Here is a 21753-nt window from a genome sequence, read left to right as displayed (position 1 = left end):
TGTTTCCATGAATTGTTATGTCATAATTATCTAAATAATTTTAAAAGACCACATATTTACTTAGGGCTTGTGTCTTGTGTTAGTACTTATTGGTTAAAAATTACAATATTTATCAAATGCGTCTTAAATGTTGTCAAGAATGTGGAATATTGTTCTATTGTGTTGTTTTATGTTCATTTGTGTAGCAACTGCTCAGAGTACCACCAGTAACATCGTTCAACAATTATAACTTACGCTATCGCCGTAATGTCTTAAATAACAAATCTATATTGGCTCCAAAAAAGGTACTAGCTTAGAGCGCGAACCCATAACACACGGTTTTTTGTAACACAATAATTAGGTATTGATATGCACAAAAGCAATGATTGACAAATTATGTATTATACATATTATTATAGGTACTTAACACTGTTGGTTAACATGTTGTTTATGTTTTAGTTTGTTTAGTGCACATATGCTTATGTTAATTTTGTTGAACTGGTCATCCAGGTCTACAGAATAATACAATTTTACGATTGTAAAATTTAAAAAAATATATATATAAACTAATAATATCTAATAATACTTCATACTTTTTATTAATGCTTGTTTAGAGTACATGCTCTGAAGAATTAGCATCTACAAGCTCAGCTGCATGCAGTGATGCTGAAAGCAATGATACTGATGTCAAAGCTAGTACCATAGCATCTGCTCATAATGAAGAAGCATGGACCGATGTAAATCTTAATGAGGACTCTCAGTCTAACAACGAAGATGATGGAAGAGTACATAGAGGTTAGATAGATAAATATTGATCACTGATATAAACTATGTAATGTATTCAAGAGTATACACGATATATATCTATTACACAATGTAAAAATGCATTCTAATAATAATTAATAGTAAGATCAACAACAATAATCCTATTTTCATTTGATTAAGATTTTCATAAAAAAAGACTCATATATAATTTTGTATCTATGCTCAATGCTCTGTATAATTAACTTTTTTTTTTTATGCAAGTAATGCTGATTAATATGCATGATAAAACTGGTGTTGCAAAGTTTTATATAATTTTAACTTAACTAGCAGAGCAAACAAAATTGTTTTGTAATACCAAACAGTGAAATTTTAAATTTATCATTTATATTTTCATTGAACATTTTAACATTTGCTCATCAAAAAATTTCATTTTTGTGCTTATTTGCAGATATACGTGGAGACAAACCACTCAGTGAAATATCCGTGGTCAATATCCCGACATCGACTACCCAAAACCTTAATATGCAAAATCCTGGACATAACGTTGAGGACTTTGGCTTAAAAAATGTCAACTTGCCTCATCAGACACATTTGCCCAATAGAGAGGCGTCTCTTACACACAAGTTGGAAGCAGCACTAGGTTCCGTGTGCCCACTTTTACGTGAAATAATGGTCGACTTTGCTCCGTTTTTGTCAAAGACTCTCGTTGGTTCCCATGGTCAAGAATTGCTTATGGAAGGCAAAGGTAATTATATTGAATTCGGTTTACTGCTATTTATATAATACAAATATATTCATAATTTATGTGTAGAATTTATTAAAAACCTTAAGAATATTATTTATTAATTCCATTTCAGTATTTATGTGTGCATTAAAATTTAAAATACATTGTATGCAATTACTTTATACATTATATTCGATTTGTCATTTGCTATAAGTCAATTCATACCTATATGAATAGTGGTTATTATGATCACACGAGTTAATTCAAAAATGTATTCATTGTTATAGATTGTAACGATATACCTATAATATGCGTTATAGTTCAATTTTAATAAATAAATCATCAATTGAAATAATTAACTCAATAATAATTTATGTTTTGAAAAGAAAGTAAGCCAATGAATATGTTTTAATAAATAATATATTTTTTTAATTTTAGGATTGACGACATTTAAAAACAGTCAATCAGTCGTCGAACTAGTAATGTTGCTTTGTTCTCAAGAATGGCAAAATTCGTTACAAAAACATGCCGGTCTTGCTTTTATCGAACTCATTAACGAAGGACGGTAAGTTAATTATAAGGGTTGATTCATTTTGCGAGTCTCAATAACTTCATATAGCTATTATTATTAGATTATTGTCACATGCCATGAAAGATCATATCGTCCGCGTAGCCAATGAAGCTGAATTCATATTGAATAGGATGAGAGCTGATGACGTGTTGAAACACGCCGATTTTGAAGTTTGTACCTATATTATACTATTTTGTTATTGAATATTATTTTAATAATAATTCACAATTATTAAATGTTGATACGCAGTTTGCGTTGTTAATATTATTTATACTTTATTTGATATTTTTTGCGTTTTTTAGGCCCACTGTGCTCAAACAACGCTGGAACGCCGCGAAGAAGAGAAAATGTGCGATCACCTAATAACGGCAGCGAGGCGTCGTGACAGCGTGGTCGCAAGTCGTATTCTGGACAAAATCTGTAACATATTGTCTAATAAACACGGTGCTTGGGGTTATCTTCACGAGAACATTCCCATAAGGTAGGAATCTGCATTACAGCAGTAGTTTTTCGTATAGAGAAGTCGACGTTAAACTATTATTATTCACACTGGTCACTCTGCGCACTGTTCGTTTAGAATGTCTCAGTTTTGGAAATTGGACGTGTGGGAAGATGACGCGAGGCGGCGCAAACGGTTTGTGCCCAATCCGCGGGGAACTACCCACCCGGAAGCCACGTTAAAGGCTGCATTAGAACACGGCGCACCGCAAGACGCTATACTACAGGTCTTCAGACAAAATATTATTATCTGGATTTCGTTTCGGCTCGTTTAACACCCGCGTTATTATTTCAGGCCAGAGAAGAAGTTTTTCACGCTCAACTGGTGGCTATGAGCACTCAAAGCGGTCCGGGCAGTCAGTCCTCCGACCTACTCGATGATTCAGAACTAATGACTGATGACAGAGAACTAGACGCAGACCTCGTTGGTAAGTGAACATCATCGTTTAGTATATTATGCACTAACCTACAATATATATAGATACATAATCTATATAACTAGGTATATTACCTTGTGTTATATTACTGGCACTTACGGCCATTACCCCCTCCCCCACCTCTTTTTATTGGTAGCTCTATGTATACATATATATTTTTATTCTAAATCTATTTAGGAATATAAATAATATAATATACAGTGTATGTACAATGTTATTTTTTGTTTCGTGTAGGGCCAGTTAACATCAGCACAAGAGCTTCGTTAATATCGGCTGGAGTTGTTGCACCTGGTATCGTGTCAATAACATCCGCAGAATTGTACTTTGAAGTCGATGAAGATGATCCTGAATTCAAAAAACTTGATCCTGAGGTAAGTGTTTGATTCTGTAAACGTATTGGCTTATTTATTCATGGATAGGAGGTAGGTATGTTTGTTTGCATTCAAACAATTGTTCGTTTAATGTTTATGAAGCTCAGATGAATTGTATAACGAATTCAATGACACATACAACGTATTTAGTAGGTCCTTTAACATTTACGGTTGAATGCTTTGTGAAATTGTCCATTCAAAATATGATGCATCACAGTAACCAAACTATGTTAACACTGAATAGAACTATTTATATTCCGTTGGACTCAAGTTTAATATTAGGATTTAGGAAATGTACTCGACTAATCATTATTATAAAATAATATTGAAAATTGCATTTTTACGTATATATACAAATTATATTTTAGTGTATTAATAAACATAGTCGCAGACTGCAGAAGACAATTGAAATAATAAAATGAAGGCTAATTTACATGATGATATCGATTATTTTGTCTGTATTACGATTACGAAATTACGAATATGTATATATTTTTATTTCATAAGTACTGGTATATTTATAGATACTTACATACTCTGTAAATATTCAAAAGGATGCAAAATACATTCAATATAAATCAAGTCTTATCGGCCTTGGTTTTGGGACACAAATAAATGCTTTGCCTACACCAATTTTTGATGTAAATTGATCTTTGTGAAACTATAATAAATCAAAGTCATGCACATTGAAGAATTTTTTCTCAGTACTCATTGTTGTAAGAATCGTTTGGACATCCCATAGTTCATTATGTTTGTCAATATAATATTGTATTATTATAGTCTATAGAGAACTTAATAATGAACGAATTCTTATGTTCAAAACGTTTTATAACGCGCACCTTCTCAGTGACCGATATTATAAAAATTACTTATCTTTCCTTTCTGCACAATTAAGCTTTCAGTGGTATTTTGTTGAATTCTTAAAAATGCATTTATGATACTCAATACGATACAACTCGTTTAACCGTTCATATCTATTACCCTGCATCTTGATCTAGTTGAATTCGAATTTAGACATTTGCATAAATTGTTTTAAAATTTCGAATCCGACTCCAGTATATAATTTATTTTAAATAGTTGTACCTGCACTTTTTGTTTGTCTCGTATAGGTTAAGTTAGAATATTTTTAAATATCTACCTTTCTATATAATATATTTATATTGTATTTGTGCAGTCGGCAGCGAAAATTATTTTATTTTTACAGGGAGTAAACCTCGACATTAACCAATCGCACCCACTCACAATCATTAATCTTTAGGAGTTTTATATGATTTAATCATAAAATATTATATATTTACAATATAATTATATAACCTTTAACAACTACTTGGATCCACCACATACCCACAAACCCACCACCAAACTATTTTTTTTCAGAGGGGGGGGGGGGTTCAAGTGTCTCATTGTACCCGGGGATTTGCACCACTTAGTGCAGTTCCTATATTATTATACCCTCATAAATTTGATAAATTTATGGACATGAATTTTAAACACGGATTATGGTATATATTATTTACTTCATAACCTACCTTCATTATTATACTACATACGTTCGGCTGTACAAAAAATCTTGATATTACTTGCATGTGATTTTTATTCATAAATATACTAAAAATCTAAAACACTAAAACCGCGTTCTGAAAATAAAAAAATACGATGTAACACTGTTTGTTAACACAAACACTATACGTAGGTATAAGCATGTACCTACGTATATTATAGATAGAGGAGGTACTTATATATTATTTCAATAAGCGTGACATTTTAGAAATCCGAGTTCAGCTACTGTTAAACATTTGCCATGACGAAACCGACTGCTCCTGCGTGCGTGTGTATATACCGGTAGGTACCTGGCTATGTGAACCACGCGGTGGTGTCCATAAAAACAGCGAGTTCATCAGCCGTATTTAAACCTAATGGTGAACATAAATAATTGACTGACGTAAAATATTGATAGGTTATTGCATATCCGATAACCATAACTCATCGTCGTATATATAATATAATAATACATATACATATTGTACATTGGTATATGTACACCGGCGGTCGATCGTCCGATCAGACCGTATGCGCAGGAAATATGTTTACGCGGGTTCGATGATAAATAGTGAAATTATTGTAATTCAATGTAATCTATAGGTATATATATATATGTTTTATAAACGTCTATACCTTTAATAGTATAATAGCGGGGCATCAAGAAGAGGCCTATACGTCGTCTCATCGTTATTATCCATATTATTATGACTTGAGGCCACCGTCATGTGTCTGTCAAACACTACTGTTTGGACCCACACACACACACACACATATAGATTACCGTTGAAGAAATATATTATTTATTTCGGTAATAAGATGACCAATACATACTGGATTATGATAATACGCGTGTCGCTCCTGTGGGGGCTGTCAGACTCGATTTTGCGTGTTAACGACGAGCATTTATATTACTGCAGGCCGCAACGAAGCCGAGTAGCAGCAGACGAGAGACGAAAAACATTAAGCAGATTACCTAATTAGTTTTACGCTTATAGCCTCATTATTGTCCGATGATTGTACGACAACCGTGAGCTAAAAAATACCCATTTGTGTACTAAAAAAATCGCCCGTTGCCGTCGGCTGGATCTTAAAAAATATTTCTACAACTTGTGTTCTGGAAAACGGATTTGATATTAACAAGATAGGTACACGAAGAATGTTACGAAACTGTTACAAACACTTTATCGATTAAATAACGTATTTATTGAAAAATCAAAAAAAAGCATACAACATTAATTATATTTTCACTTATAATCGTGGCTCATCGCACTTTCACTCAGATCAATAAAGTTTCAGTGATTTTAAGAATTTGTTTCTATTATAACGACAATTTTGTGTTGAGTACCCTCATCTTTAAGATATAAATGTGCAGTGTGCTTGTTAGCTGAAATGAATGTGGCGCTGTGATAAATGATGAGTAACGATAGTCTGCATTCTGTTCAGGATTTATTCGATTTGAAAACTTTATCTTAATTATGATAATAATCACAGATAATACATTTTACTTTATTACCAGTGTCTTTATAATTTACATTATAAAAACGAAAATAACGTTTTCTGAAAATCGTATTATAAAAAAATAGTCTTTTAATTAAAGCTCAAAGATTCGCTATATTCCCACCGCTAAATTGAAAAACTGGAGATTGTTAGCGTGGTAATTGTAATTGTGTGTGTATAATATAATTTATTTAATATTCATCCAATGATGGAGATACGTATTATTTTTAATCAAATGTTCAACAAATAATAATAGATCATTTTTGCAAAAACGGTCCGCGCATATGCTGTACTAATTTATTGCCAAATCAATTGCTTATAATTCTTAAAGAGTGCCGCGTGATGAATCATCGCCGTTTGCATGTATATATAGAATTGAAATAAATGTAAAAAACAAAATAGAGGATATGTTTAGATAATATGTATGTATAATGGTTATAACGATGTGTATTTCTCCCCTCGGGGCCGTCCAATGTGTTATATTATCTCTAACACAATATTGTAATAGAAATAATAATAATAATAATAATAATAATAATAAATGTAATAGTGCTAGAAATCCGTTGTGTGTAATCGAAGCCGTTCTCTGTCAGTCTGTAAACGGTATAGCTAGGTATACGCTACACTGTGCACATATACGCGTATCACACTATACCTTCTATAACAGGTCGCACCTAAAAATATGTATTTTAACTCGCCAGGTAAAATATTATGTTAAATTGCAGGCTATAATACGTTTTGTGGGAAATTGCGACTCATAACAAATAATAATAACGTTGTAGGTACCATGTTTGCATAATAATGTTATGTATAAGGGGTAACGCCATGTTATTAATTAACGCGGTAATATTTACGATGAGATATTATGGTTTTTATACTTATAATATACCTATACATATCGCATGTATATATTTTTTTAAATACAAAAGTAAAATAAGCGTTAAGAATAATATGGAACCGAGGAAGAAGTGATAGGATAGAGGATAAACAAATATTCGTGGCTGAACGCTGCTGGAGTGTATGACTAAATGGCGCCTCTCGACGGGATACATGGCGTTTAGTGCTTTGGGGGGTATAGGATTTATTTCCAACAACCTGTTCTCGATTCGGCGACGCTTCTTGATCATCGCCTGTAAAAGTGCTTGTATGTGAAATCGTTAGTTAATTTTTATTTTGTTTTGACAATTAACAATTTTTTTATTCAGATTTTCGACGATGAGATAAATCTCAGTTGGTTATGTGTATTATTTGTTTTATATATACGACCAATATCTACTGTAATATCATAAAATAATATTTTTTTCAGTAATACATTTTAACTAAAAATATGATCTGAGTCGTTTTCTAATATCTATCCATGTATAAAGATAATTACAATACAAAAATATAAAAGGATATTTCTTTCATCAAAAAATATAAAAATTTTACTGATAAATTAATCAATAATTAATAATATAACATGTCTAAATCTATAAATCTGTAAGAATAAATATGTTTAATTAATTAATAATTTATGACTAATGAGTAATGGCCATTATAGATATTTTAACTGCTAAGATTTAAAAAATCTAAAATAAGATTAAATAATTAATTTTTATTTTGGTAGGTATTCACATAATTATATGTAGATTGTAGGTATGACAAATAATCGCTGTTTTAATTACAAAGGGTGGTACTTAAAAATTATACAATTTATATGTACACGATTTCTATCCAAATAATCTATGCCTTTTAGTAAATTTTGTTTATTTAATTGCGAAAAATAATAAAAGCATATTTCTGAATTACAAATCATTTAAATGACTAGGTTTAAACCTACTTAACTTACCTACCTATTTAACTTAGTAATTTGGATTGTAAGTTTGTACTTCAAATAATCCATAATGTTGTTTTAATATTCTAATATAAACTGGTACTATATACAAAACTACAATTGGTATCGCTACAAATGACAGATGATTTCATAAAATATTTTGTATAATTTGGAACACGATAATAATAAACGGTAATCTAAAAAAAATCGTAAGGTTTCATGTTTAGTGTTTACATAACCGATGTATAAGTAGTCGCAACAATGTTTGATTTATGAATTATGAGTTACTGGACTGCACGCTGTGCTGGGGCATTTTAACTAAATTTTCGGCCATTATTTATTATATTCCAATAAGAAATGGTATGGACATGTGAGATGCGTCTGACAGTTATGCGTTGTTGCTCCGTGGTACGACAACCCATTAAAATAATATGTAGATTATTTCAATTTGATCATACACATATTATGCAAATTCAAGATAAATAACAAAATTAAGTAGGTAATCACGAATTTCAACTTTACCTATTGACTAATTTTAGACTTCAAGTACTGTGTATGGAATCGGTTTAGTGTTCTTCATAGCAACCAAATCATAATTAATTACATTTTTTAACACAAAGTTTTTTTTTAAAAAAGACGAATTGATATTAGTTTTATCTTTTTCTCGTTGCACTCCCATTACTATAGCTCGTAACATCTCTAGACAAATGTGCTCGGGGGGAGAGGGTGGGAATCTAATACAACGTGCATTATACATCTGTACCTATATATTATACATGCATTCATATTGCGTTGTGATTCATGATAATCAATACTATCTATATTTATTTTAAACAAGTCCAGGACTTAGTAGAATGGCTCATACATGAATTTCGTTTTAGTTCAAGAAAATTGAATAATTTATTTTTATTTTTAGAAGGTTGCCATTTGTTTCGGAAGACGGAAATACATTGAAAAAATTGATAGTCAGCCATCGATTAGATCTAGCTCCCTATGGAATTTTTTTTTTTAAATAAACATAAAATAATATTAAATTTATAACAAAGGCAATGGTTTCCTTATGTTTGTATAGCTTAGCTTATAGGCTCAAGTGCTTAACAACTATTCCACCGATTTTAAAGAAAGTTTCAGATATTGAAGTTTTTGAGATATTTGTATTAAAGTTTAGAAAGTAGTACAAACCACGTTATAATATATTCAAAGTGCTATATTTAATCCACTACAGTTGGAATTTCCAACTCGCCCGAATTAGTTCACATAGTGATTTGCCCGTGAACTGAGCTAGTACACTAAATCGAAATCCATATGATATAATGCCGTATTTTATGTTTGTTAATTTTTTCCCGGACGAAGTCAGGTTATAGGTACAGCTAGTAAATAATATAAACTGATATTAATGTATTATTATTATACTTAAGAACTAATAAAATGCCTGGGGTATGGTTGTTTTAAAAAATATTCATCATATAAAATAATTATGGGAATAATATGATTTCTTAAATATTATATGAATAGGAGGTAGATATACCTATGTATGATATATAAATTAAATGATCATTATTTTAAGTCCATAAATATATAGTATGAATATATATTATGAATACGTATTAACAAATGCTTTAATTATACAATATAATAAAATAAGCTAGCGTATACTCACTGCGGTCTGCGGGCCAAACTATATTTACGGACAATTAAAAACAAATACCAATAATGAGATTGAAATAAAATATTATTATATACTATGAACATTTGTAAATAGTCGGGATCCTAATAATATATGATGGCGTCTTGAGCATCATGTATACCTAAATCAATGAGCTGAACGAATAAATTTAAATGATAATATTCCGAGCATATATAGCAGAGAGAATCTATATAATATTAAATATATACACACATACACATGCATGTATATACATAGAAACTCGGTCTGGTTGCGACCGGATCGGATGATGAATGGTTCTGTGTGGCGTCATTAGGAGAGCCCCATGTCCAGCGCCCAGGGGCCAGACGTTCAAAAACAATTTATTATTATATTACTGTTATTTTTATTATAATAATAATCAACATTGCGCACACAGTCTTGTGCCATTAAATTATTAACCGGTCAAATAAAAACAAACAAGGCGAGGGCGTAAAACTATCCATTCAGCGGCCCTCCATATCGTTGTCGGTGCGATCGTAAAAAACGCATATACATATTATGTATAATATGTATATACACTCGTTTGTGGCCGCTCGTCCGTTAATAATTTTATACCGCCTTACACACCGTCATCGTCATGCCTATATTATTCGCGAGCAGGAGTGTGATGGAAATTCCTCCGTTATTCAGAACAATTTACAACCCGTGGTTCGTACACCTATATATATATATTAGGTACTACAGTGGTGGTGAATCAGTTTCAGGGTACCACGGGGGGTACACTTTTCAAATTAATTTTTAAACCGTAAAAAAAAACTTGAAATTATTATGTACCAATATGTACATTTTGTGGAAAATCGTGTATTTTATTTGAGTTGTATACTTATATATGAATTGCCATATTAATATCCCTCACGTTTTGTTTTATCACTACAGTCGCCGATAAACGACTTACAACTTACAAGAATTATTATTTTTCACAATTTGCAGTTGTTAACTGTTGCTTATTTTCTTTTTGATAATATTAAACAGTTTTGTTACTAGTATTAGTTATTGATTTTATTACATTTAATTAATTTTGGTTATTAATAATGAAAATGCTCATTAGAACCAAGAAACTGTCCCTCTCGTAATTTGAATGCGTGGTGATGATAATGATGTCGATGCCTTGTAATAATAATTGTTATTGTTAACATTATATATAATTACATCTAAAATGTAGTCCGTAAAGTGCTCTGTGTCTATAAAATATAATGTCGCGTCTAATATAAACAGAATACTGCACCTGTGTGATGTTTTCGTAATAGAATGGCTTTTATGGTTTGGTTATCGCTTAGACATAGTTTTGAATTACCTATACCTCAGTAATTTAATCAAATAACCTGAATGCATGAACACATTTCGCGAATGTTTTTCGACGACCGTGTTTGTTATCCGGATGATATTTTGGGCGACACCCAGTATTGGATTCCACCAGTGAAATCAAACCATAATCTATAAATTATATAAGTAATAATGTTTGGATTGTTGAACGGAAACAACAGTGAAAAGCCTTAATTATACTTTACGGAGAAGATTGGTAGTAAAAAACAAAACAAAACGTATAAACTATAAATTTAAAAACAAAAAAAAAGAAGAAAATACGTCCGTGTCATATCTAATTTAATACCGTGTACGCCCGTAACGGCCAAATATTTTGAGAGGATCTTATGTGTCTTAGAATGTCCTTTGGCTCTACAGGAGTTCGTCGATGACCCGACGCGATAATAGTACATAAATCTCTGACCTTGTGCCGTATGACTGCCGCCGTGGCTCGTCCTATCCGTTTGCCTGTGAAATTAAACAAACAATCGGACAAGCCCGAAGACTGTTTTTCTACTCATCCAAGACAGTATAACGATGGGCGTATATGTTAATATTTTAAATTAATTACAGCATATGTGGTCAAAAAACTTAGCGCTGCGGGTAGTTTTATTAAAACACAAAAACACACAGACATACACACATATATAAATACGTATTTAAATATTACATATAGAGGTATAAATGTTCCGTCAACACAAGAGAACAGCTATCCATTATTAGTTATTACATATATGCATATTCCGAGACTTCGCCCACCTATCGAGATCTGAAATGATACCTGCGGCCCATTATTATACGATTGTTTTCGTTATGTCTTAAAGAAACGATATCGTCCCATTTCAACAGCTGATACAATTTCGTTTATTCAAATTATGATATATGTTTTGTATACCCACGTATTTCTGCCCGGTACAACTTTTTTACTATCAATATAAATATATGTTATATAATGACGCTCAATTAAGTATTACTTAAATATTTTATTAAACGACGAATATATTATGTACCTCAGCCTTAATATTATAATTTATAATTTTAAATATTGTGTGTGAGCAAATAATTCAGCTAACATTAATAATAATAGAAATAACGTTTTGAAATATTCCCTGGTCACACATATATATATACACTTATAAATATACCTATGACTAATTTAAGAACAATATGGTACCTGATGATTAATTCGGTACTTTTTAAGTGATTATGATCTTTATCTTTATAAACAATTAATAATGAATAATAACAATAATACATATTTTAATTAAAAACTATATACTTAAATGGTCAGAATATCAGATATTGAGTTGTATATTATTTAAATAAATGCTCATATTTTATCTGTAAAAAAAATTAAATATTTTTTTATTATTAATTTTTAAGAAATCAACTGCGTGGTTATTAGCTGGCTTTACATTGTTTCCATTTTAAATAGGTCGAATTTACATTTCATTTCTTTACATAAAAATTACTTAAATTACTATTTTATATTTGTACGTTATTTTCTCAGTTAATGGCCATTAAATAAAATAGAATTTATCTTAAATAATTATAATAATGATAATAATAAATAAATAATAAATATATTTAATAGGTTTTTTAACAACTTGCGGTTTACTAACGGTTGTGTATCTGTTTAGGTGCCTTATCATTATATAGTACCCATCTAATTTTTATTTTTATTAATAATTTTTATTTTTTACTATGTATTGAACATTATTAATAGGTACTTATAAAGTAGTAGTCTTAGTTTATTATTCACTGTACCTACTCTTAAACATAATCATTATAGATACGTTTTTAATTTTAAATCTAACTTCTAAATTTCTTTAATATTCTCGGCTTAAAAGAAAAAAAACTATTAAAAGAAAATGGAGGTTGAAGAACGAAAAAAAAAGGTTTTTATATGGAATACAACCCCACGCGCGTTCAATCAACACTTCATGTAATAATTTATAATATTAAAACTTTTTTCTTAAACTGATATATGTATGAATAAAAACTGTTTGAATTAAGGCTTACCGGAACTCACTCCGTAATATGTAAAATAAAATTAAAAAAACACACTCATTATAATATGTATGGGCGTATTTTAACCGGTAGAGTAAAAGATATTATAGGATTTATGAGTTTTGACGTTGTCCAGTTATCGGTTGCGTCTGAGAACCGGTGTCGATGGTGATAATTGAAAAGTTATTACCTACAAGAAAACTAGCGTGGAGTGCACTTTATGCGTAACTGATGATTTGTTGAACATACAGTCCTAATGAATTTTTCTCAGAATAAACTTGACGAGTACCTATATGTACATATACCTATAAATTATGATTCAAATTTTGTGTTCATATTTTTTTTATTAACATTGTCGTTGATAATGCGATTGGATATTTATATCGTTTGCCATTTAAATCATCGCTGGATTGTGCCACGACAGTCCGTTTAAGAATAATTGTTTGTTTAAGTAGATGTGAACGTGATTATAGTGGTCGGGTGCCATAAATCAACATTAGGTCGTGTGTGCACCATGTGCCTTCGGGCGGTACCTCGGGTTGCACCAGAACACTGTAATTAACGAATTATTTCAATAACGATTCGATGACCACCCATAGATGATTTGATAATTAAAACACGCTCAAAGAACAATACGCTGTGTTCATTATTCATATATGAATATATTTTATATGAGCTCAATGATTTTGATACAATTTATTTTTAATTATCCGTTCGAAATCGTACGAGTTCTCTTTACTTTCGTAAAATATATTGTGTCCTATGACAGAATAATTGTTGTTGAAACACACTCATTACACGTATCTTAATACAAATTTCTTTGTTTTTTCCCAACGTATTAAAATCATAATAACTCATATTTCGATGACATACGATTAAGTTTCTATTAAAAATTAAGACGAGTCTGTTTAAATTATTCTATTATTTATGTAGGTATGTAATATATTTAAACCATAATTTTGACAGTCGAAATATATTGATGGTTTACTGGTTTACATTCTTATAGCATACATTTTTTTTAAAAGGCTTGATAAATACTTGTCCCATAGACAACGCATGTGAAATGCTTTTTTTGTTTAAAAAAAATATTTTGATATTTATTTAAAAAATATTCACGATTAAATGTTATATAGAAACCCAAGGAGAGCTTATGCTTATATCTTGTTTAATTGATGGGAATAAGATAACTTGGTACGTCTGTACTAAATGTGATGTTAGGTTTTACTATAATAATTACCATTAGTCATCGTGGGAATATTTTATGTTTATTTTTGACTTTGTGAATATCCTTATAGTGTATAATATCAAAGTAATATGTATCTACCCACCATGTTGTATAAAAATTCATCTTTTTTATAATTCTATGAATACTTTTTTGATAGTGAAGCGTTTCAATGTAGTCTATCTCAACGAGTTTTTTAATATATTTTTTTTTTTAAATGTTCACTTATTTTCCTAGAAGTTTTTAGCTACTTTTTAACTGAATATTTAAATCTCATGCAGAATATTATCTTGCAGGTACCTATTTGACGAGATTGTATTGTTATTTATATCAGTAATTGAATGGAAAGTAAAATATATATTATTGAAATCATTACGAATTCTTCATTTTTTGTTTTACTTGCGAAAAAATAAAAAAATATCAGTAACAAAAAAAATATTTATGTAATAATAAATATAAAAAATGATTTTTTTATATCGTTCGGTCGGGAATTCCACCATACCTGAAACATACTTCGTTTGTATACTTAAGACGTCAATGGACCGAGGAAAGTGTCTCTGTGTAATATACATCAATATATCAAACGTGGGCTAGCGGCGGGGGGTCCAGACCACTACGGGGAGTCGACATTAAGACAAAAAAAAACCAAACAAACACAAACAGTGGGGAAAAGACGCACACTCTTCATGACTGTCGTCTCTCGGAATTACACGTACAGACGATATTTCCCTTCTTGGTCGCCTTGTGCACGCTCAACCGGTCTACGAGTCTTCTGGTGCCATCGCGAGAGGAGTGAATGAGAATAATTGGCTTGGTGGTGGATGAACATAAAAAAATACACACATGTACAGTCGGCAAACACGTCGTTGAAGGATTAATAAAAAATGTAGGTATAAAAAAGTCTTCGAGCCATTCATGTGTGCTATTTGATACCACTTCATCCCTATACCTACTCTTAATGGATTGTAGATTTATATGTATATTTGTCCATACTATAATATTTAATGGTATTTTTCGATTATATTGAATACGCTGTGTTAAATTTGTCATGTACCTATTCAATACTTCATAAATTAAAATAAATAAATTATGCTTTTTTAAAATATTGTAAATACTTAAAAATGTATTTTGTCCAAGGATTTATTTGGAATTGGAAAGATGCTTTTTTCGGTACTATTGTTTGTTGTTATTAATTGTTAAAAACTATGGTGATATCCCTTTCATGACCATTGCAAACGCGCAAACAATAATAATATAATATATAACGTTACGTCACATATTTTTTGATTCTGAATTAAGTTATTTTTTTTTTTAATGTTACAAACGGTTTATTTTTTACATATTTTGTTTGAAAAATGGAGACTATCATTGGTATAATATATCAAAGTAATGGATTTGTTTAAAATCTAGTATTTGTATTAGATACTCAGTAGTATTATCATTGTTATAAATTATATAATCTTTAGTTGAGTTGGTAGTTTGTATTTGTATAATCTAATACATACATGCTCTGTTGCATAATATAATAGGTTCGCGTCATGTATTTTTTTTCTTTTTTTAATAGCTATAAGCAAAAGCAAAATACTATAGAATTTCAATCTGTTTATATTTGTGTGCTATGTGTAGACTTCTGCTCACACATCAAATACTTTTCCTCAATCCCTTGTCTTATAATGTGTGTTGTGTGTGTGTGTGTATTTATATTATTCACAGTAATTAAAAAAAATTGCTATTGCACGATGAAACGGACGGGTAATTACACGATCTGACAGCTGAGCCTGCAAGTTTCATGCATATATGACCTGTCAACATGTTATTTTTTCCACCCATAAAAAAGACAAAGAAGGAGCGAGAGAGAAGCCACAGTACGGTGGTATTCCAAATAAGATAAACATCGTTTACATATACACCACATATATATAGGTACAGACCCGGTTTTCAGAAACTTGTTTGTTTTGACCATCTGTTTCAAAAAATATAAAACTACAATTATTTTAATTCTCAAAGGAACATTTTGCATAAGTCCATTGGATTTTTGTATAATATTTCTACATACAATTATAGATTTTTATCTGATATAGGTATCAAGGGTCCACGGCAAAATGGATTATCCGTTATTATTTATCACACGAATAAAATATAATTATAATTTAAAATGTGCTTATATTATATTATAGCTACAGTTATACCGATGTCTTTAATTATTTTTATTTCTTCCATAAACGTTAATAATAACTTATTATGTTTACGTTATTATTTGCATTTAGTATTTGCATGTATATGGTTTTACCTTTATTTCCCCCTATGATACACAATATTTTTGCACCGCCTCTTGCGTGTTTGAAATGATATATTGGCTGAATGACTGAATTTAAAAACCGATTTAATAACTAGATTATTTACATACCTTTCAGCGACCCTTTTTACGATTAGAAGTAGCATAATATACTCCAGGGCGGATATCTAGTATTAATAAGGTATATTGTAATAAATACAATTTTCAGTAATAATTGGTGTAATTTAAATTTTCTGTCCTTAATATACCTGTATATATTATTAAATTTAGACATAAAAATAGTAAATTTGTTTGAAAGTCATATGTGAAAAGACAGAGTAGGATTATAATTTATTAAAATTTGCTGTTTTTATTTTTTAATACGGTTTAGTTCAACCGAAAAACAAGTTTCAAAGGTAAAAGCTTAATAATAACATACAAAATTCTAAAACTATTTTTAACACTTAATAAATAGTTTATGATGTATAATCATAAAAGAATTTAAGAATTTATTTGCCAAGTATTTGAAGTCGTAGGTTTCTTTAAAAATCTTTTTAATATTATATTATTTTAAATATTACACCAACATAACTATTTTAAATTAATTAAACTTGCAACATAATTCGTTTTACATAAACTTTAACTAGGTATAAAGGTATATTTATTTTTTTGTTCGAGTTTAGATAACGTCGGTGAATTTTTCTTGTATTTTTTTTTTTGCAACACATTTTCTCAAACGTTGAACTTGTGGATGTATATTGTTAGTTACCTAGTTAAAATGTGTGTGTGTGTAAATTAAAGGCATTTAATCGAAACCGGGTCATTAATTTTGGCATGTATAGCGTGTGCGGCCGTCAAGACCTGTCGGCTGGTGACGGGTCCGTCCCACTTTGATAAACAAACTGCATTTTAATAACTATTATTAAGTTAACCTACAAAACCCAAACATTTGCATACATCATTAGCGCGTCGACTGTTTTTTTTTTTTTAATAAAGTTTAAATTTCGTTTTACTCGTTATTTACACCAATCAGTAAAATGTATACTACCAGTAATCACATTGTCGGATATAAAACAAATAATTAACACTGGCGTCCACCCGGCAGTATATAGGTACCTATATATAGTATATTAAGTAAATGGGCACTATGCCACTACAAAGGGTTTTCAATTCCGCTGCCACATTTTTTTTATAGTCATATTACAATGTATTATATATATATTAAATTATTGTGTCTACTTTATAATGTTACTTTTGTGATTTAAAATATTTTCTGTACATAATCAATGTTTATTATAATCCTGTTTAGTATTATTTTATAATGATGTAATTTAAATTATCTTTTGTTTTTTTTTATTTAATATTTGTTATAAGTGCCTATAACTATTGTGATAACACGTAGGTACCCAAACTATTTCAATATTGCTTATATTATATTGTTTAATTTCCATAGTTGTATTAGGTATAGGTACCTATAATATTTAACTCCCACATGTTGAATTTGAATTTCTTTAGTACAACTATACGATGTATAAAGTCTTTGTTTTCCTTGTTAAGTCACTACTTATCTTGAGAGTCGAACTGTTTTCACATTGCTTGGCTTCAAAAACGATGTATAGAGATATAATAACTATAGCTTTCTAGTTTCTTTTACATGTGAAGTATTGCAATAGCTTTTATTATTTCCGAAATCCAAATTATTATATTATATTATACATTAGTACTGATGACATTTATATGATATTTAAATTTTAGTTTACGTTCAAAATATAAGGTTTATTCAACTTTTTTTTTTTCTGATAACATCGAAATACGTTTAAAAATGTCTATAATAACTTGAGAGTAATAGTTTAAAGAGTTCTGCAGTACCTATAACAAAGGATGTTATCATTAAACAGTTATGTCGTGTGCACATCAGTGAAACGATTATTAAGTATTTTCTTTGTGCAGATATTATACGGTTTTGAAAAATTTAGAGATTATAGCAGTCCCATCCAAACTCGCGCTTTGATGAATGGGAAGCAAGGATAGTCAACCATCTGATTTTATTGACTACATAACCTCACTTAGAACATGTTTAAACATTCATTTCTATATAATATTCAGAAACATATATTTAAGTGTAGTTACTATGCTCGTATATTATAATATATATGTATAAGTATCATTATATTATATGTATATAAATATATATATATGTGTGTGTGTGTGTGTGTGTGTGTGTGTGTGTGTGTGTGTGTGAAATATTGAAATGTGCCTAGTATATTGTATATTGTACGATATATAGCAGGACAAGATATAATTTATATTTATTCGAAATATTCGTAAATGCTGATCGAGTTTCTGTGCTGGTCTGTAGTAGCGTTTACGACGGTTTCAACACTCGCGTATTATTATATAGGTTCGCCTGTATAGTGTATGTACATAATATTACATTTTATACCTTCCTATGCAATAATAATAATAAAATGATAAAAACAAAAAGACATCCTGCAGCATGCTGCGCAGACGTATAACTTGTATAAATCAAAAACGACGTTGCGAATCGCGTCTATCGTTTTATGTATCTTTTTCCTCGCTCGTCTGCTGTAAAGGTGTATTATTATATAGGTAGTATGTACCTAACCTATACATATAACATAATAATATATACGCACCTATATATAGGCACTCTGCTCTCTGCACTGCAGACGTATTCCGTCGGGTTTTATCGACTTGCTTTTTTTTGTATAACAACCAAATTTCATTTGGTAAAACATTATAATCGTCATACCATGGTTAGATAATATATTATATGTATACCTGTATACTCACGGTTAGAGATTATATCTCTATCAGTACCTAACACTGCTGCAACACGAGTTTGTATATAAATATATACCTACGCGCTATTGGTACATGTGAACGGCGATCTGCATCCTTCACCCCAGACCAGCGAAGAAAACAGATAAAACAAAATCTTGATGTTTGTACAGGCGTATAATAATAATAGTAATAATAATAATAATAATAATAATAATTATTATTATTATTATTGTTTATATATTATTATGCTGCTGCAGATCTATCCTCACGTGCAGCTTCTCCGATGCAGGCATATTTTTCGTATTTATGCCCGAGTCATTGATGATTATATACTAACCATTGATCATAATATCATCTTTGATGAATATACAGTTTACCCTTCCTGAAGTATTTTTTCCTGTCAATATTAGCCAATATTCATGGAGATAATTAATTATGTAAATAATACTATACAAATGCCTTGTTATTAATAATTAAACTGTGAAGATTTTTTTACTGTAGGAGGGTATAAAAGAAATATATTATTAGTGTTATGCGGGCGGGCGGGTATTGTACGAGGACAAATACGGCGAGACGTCTTATGTATGGCGTGTATAATAGTATATTTATGTACTATTATTCATTCATAATAATAATTAAATTCGATTACCATTTGTATTCTCTTCACACTGAAAAAAAAAATTAAAATCCAGTTGTTGAAAACTACTAAAAAAATATATGAGTATTATTCAATGATTCGCCATTTTAAAATACTTTGAAACTTAATTACTCAATTATTCAGTTTTTTTATCATACACTATAATATATAATATTATTATATACTATCTTCAGTTTATTGAAAACAAGCAATAACGAATTTAATATAATTATTATCATCAACTATTTACCTATCTACTTTATGATATATTCTTAATTTGAGAGACGCTAAAAACAAAAAAAAACGATAAATTAAAATAAAAAAACCTTAAATATCGTTGGGCTTGTAATAAAAAAAAACGTACCTACACATATCAGGTGTAAAATTTACGTCTTTCGATGGTTGTCCGTAGACGTCTACGACTGGTGTATAATGTTGGTTCTCGACTACCTTTTTTATCTGGGCCCGACATCTTTCAAAAATATTTCAGTATTTCGGTTGACATTTCGCCTTTGTCAGGCGCCCCAACGTTGTACGCGTAGGTTTATAGCTAGGTATCTTACTCCTATATCAGTTACCTTTATTTTTTAACCGGTTTATTAATTATTATTGCTTACAAATATCTCCAAGTCGTATCATACAATTGTATTTATTTATATGCATTATATATGTATAAATGTATAATATATACCGTAGTCGTCTTGGTTAAGGCGAAATAAGCGTAATTATATTTTTTCACTTTATTATATCTTGACATATTTATTATAATGGCGTTGTAAATAATATGGTCGTTTTATATTATTCAAACGTTCAACAATATGCTATTTTTTTTTTTTATAAATTTTAAAGTTTTTTTTTTTGATTTCATACAATATAGTTAATAATGAAATCTGATATTACACATACATAGGTAAATAGTACACAAATATCAAAGTTTTTATATGCATTTAATATATGCTGAGTGCACATATAACTCAATTACTTTCTTCCAAAGTAAGTATAACAAACTATAAATATATATATAAACGTGTTTTTAAAATGATTCATTATGACTACAGCTATACTATAAAGATGAGTGGATAACTAATTGTTTATTATTTTATAGAGGTGTAAATTACACTTGGAAAAAACTCGTTTTGTATAATATATAATGTATAAGCCAATAAAAAAATTGCCTTTTTGTGTATGACTTTATATCTGTATGAATTCTGTTCACACTCCGTAATATGTTTTGAATGTTTTGTTATAATGCCTGACATAAACCTGCAGAGACGCTATTATGGTTTTTCATTGTTTTTTTAAACCGTGTACAACAAATACATTTAAAAAAAGACTTTATGCGGTAAATTTATTAGTCATATCTACTTAACCAGTCCTCGATTATATTATATTTGGAGTTCCGCTGTAAAATTCATGAGGCTCAACGCACCTAAATTAATATTGTTAGTCAAGAAACTACTAATGACGGTTAATGTTGTTTGGCATCCATCCGACCTGTTTTGGCGTGATAATTTTATTTATTGCGTTTATTTCCTCCGTTTTCTTTAACAAATAATATGCATCAAAACCTAGTAAATTATATACGCATATGGTATAC

The 21753-nt window shown here is 29.8% G+C and overlaps 1 protein-coding gene across 6 annotated transcripts in view; it reads left to right on the top strand.

The window, feature by feature from the left end:
• Positions 1 to 21753, top strand: part of LOC111031502 (neurobeachin) — a 228408-nt gene that overhangs the window by 152783 nt on the left and 53872 nt on the right. For all 6 annotated transcript variants that reach the window (XM_022311477.1, XM_022311476.1, XM_022311478.1 and 3 more), the window contains 8 exons: positions 594 to 774; positions 1193 to 1489; positions 1907 to 2033; positions 2101 to 2209; positions 2342 to 2520; positions 2617 to 2764; positions 2833 to 2965; positions 3209 to 3345. In XM_022311477.1, the coding sequence (XP_022167169.1) occupies positions 594 to 774; positions 1193 to 1489; positions 1907 to 2033; positions 2101 to 2209; positions 2342 to 2520; positions 2617 to 2764; positions 2833 to 2965; positions 3209 to 3345 (1311 nt within the window). The remainder of the gene's footprint in view (positions 1 to 593; positions 775 to 1192; positions 1490 to 1906; positions 2034 to 2100; positions 2210 to 2341; positions 2521 to 2616; positions 2765 to 2832; positions 2966 to 3208; positions 3346 to 21753) is intronic.

The sequence above is a fragment of the Myzus persicae genome, unplaced genomic scaffold (genome assembly GCF_001856785.1).
Source record: "Myzus persicae strain clone G006 unplaced genomic scaffold, MPER_G0061.0, whole genome shotgun sequence".
In the NCBI taxonomy this organism is placed as follows: Eukaryota; Metazoa; Arthropoda; class Insecta; order Hemiptera; family Aphididae; genus Myzus; species Myzus persicae.
Note: the sequence above shows the minus strand (reverse complement) of the source record. Positions and strands in the feature narration are given on the sequence as shown.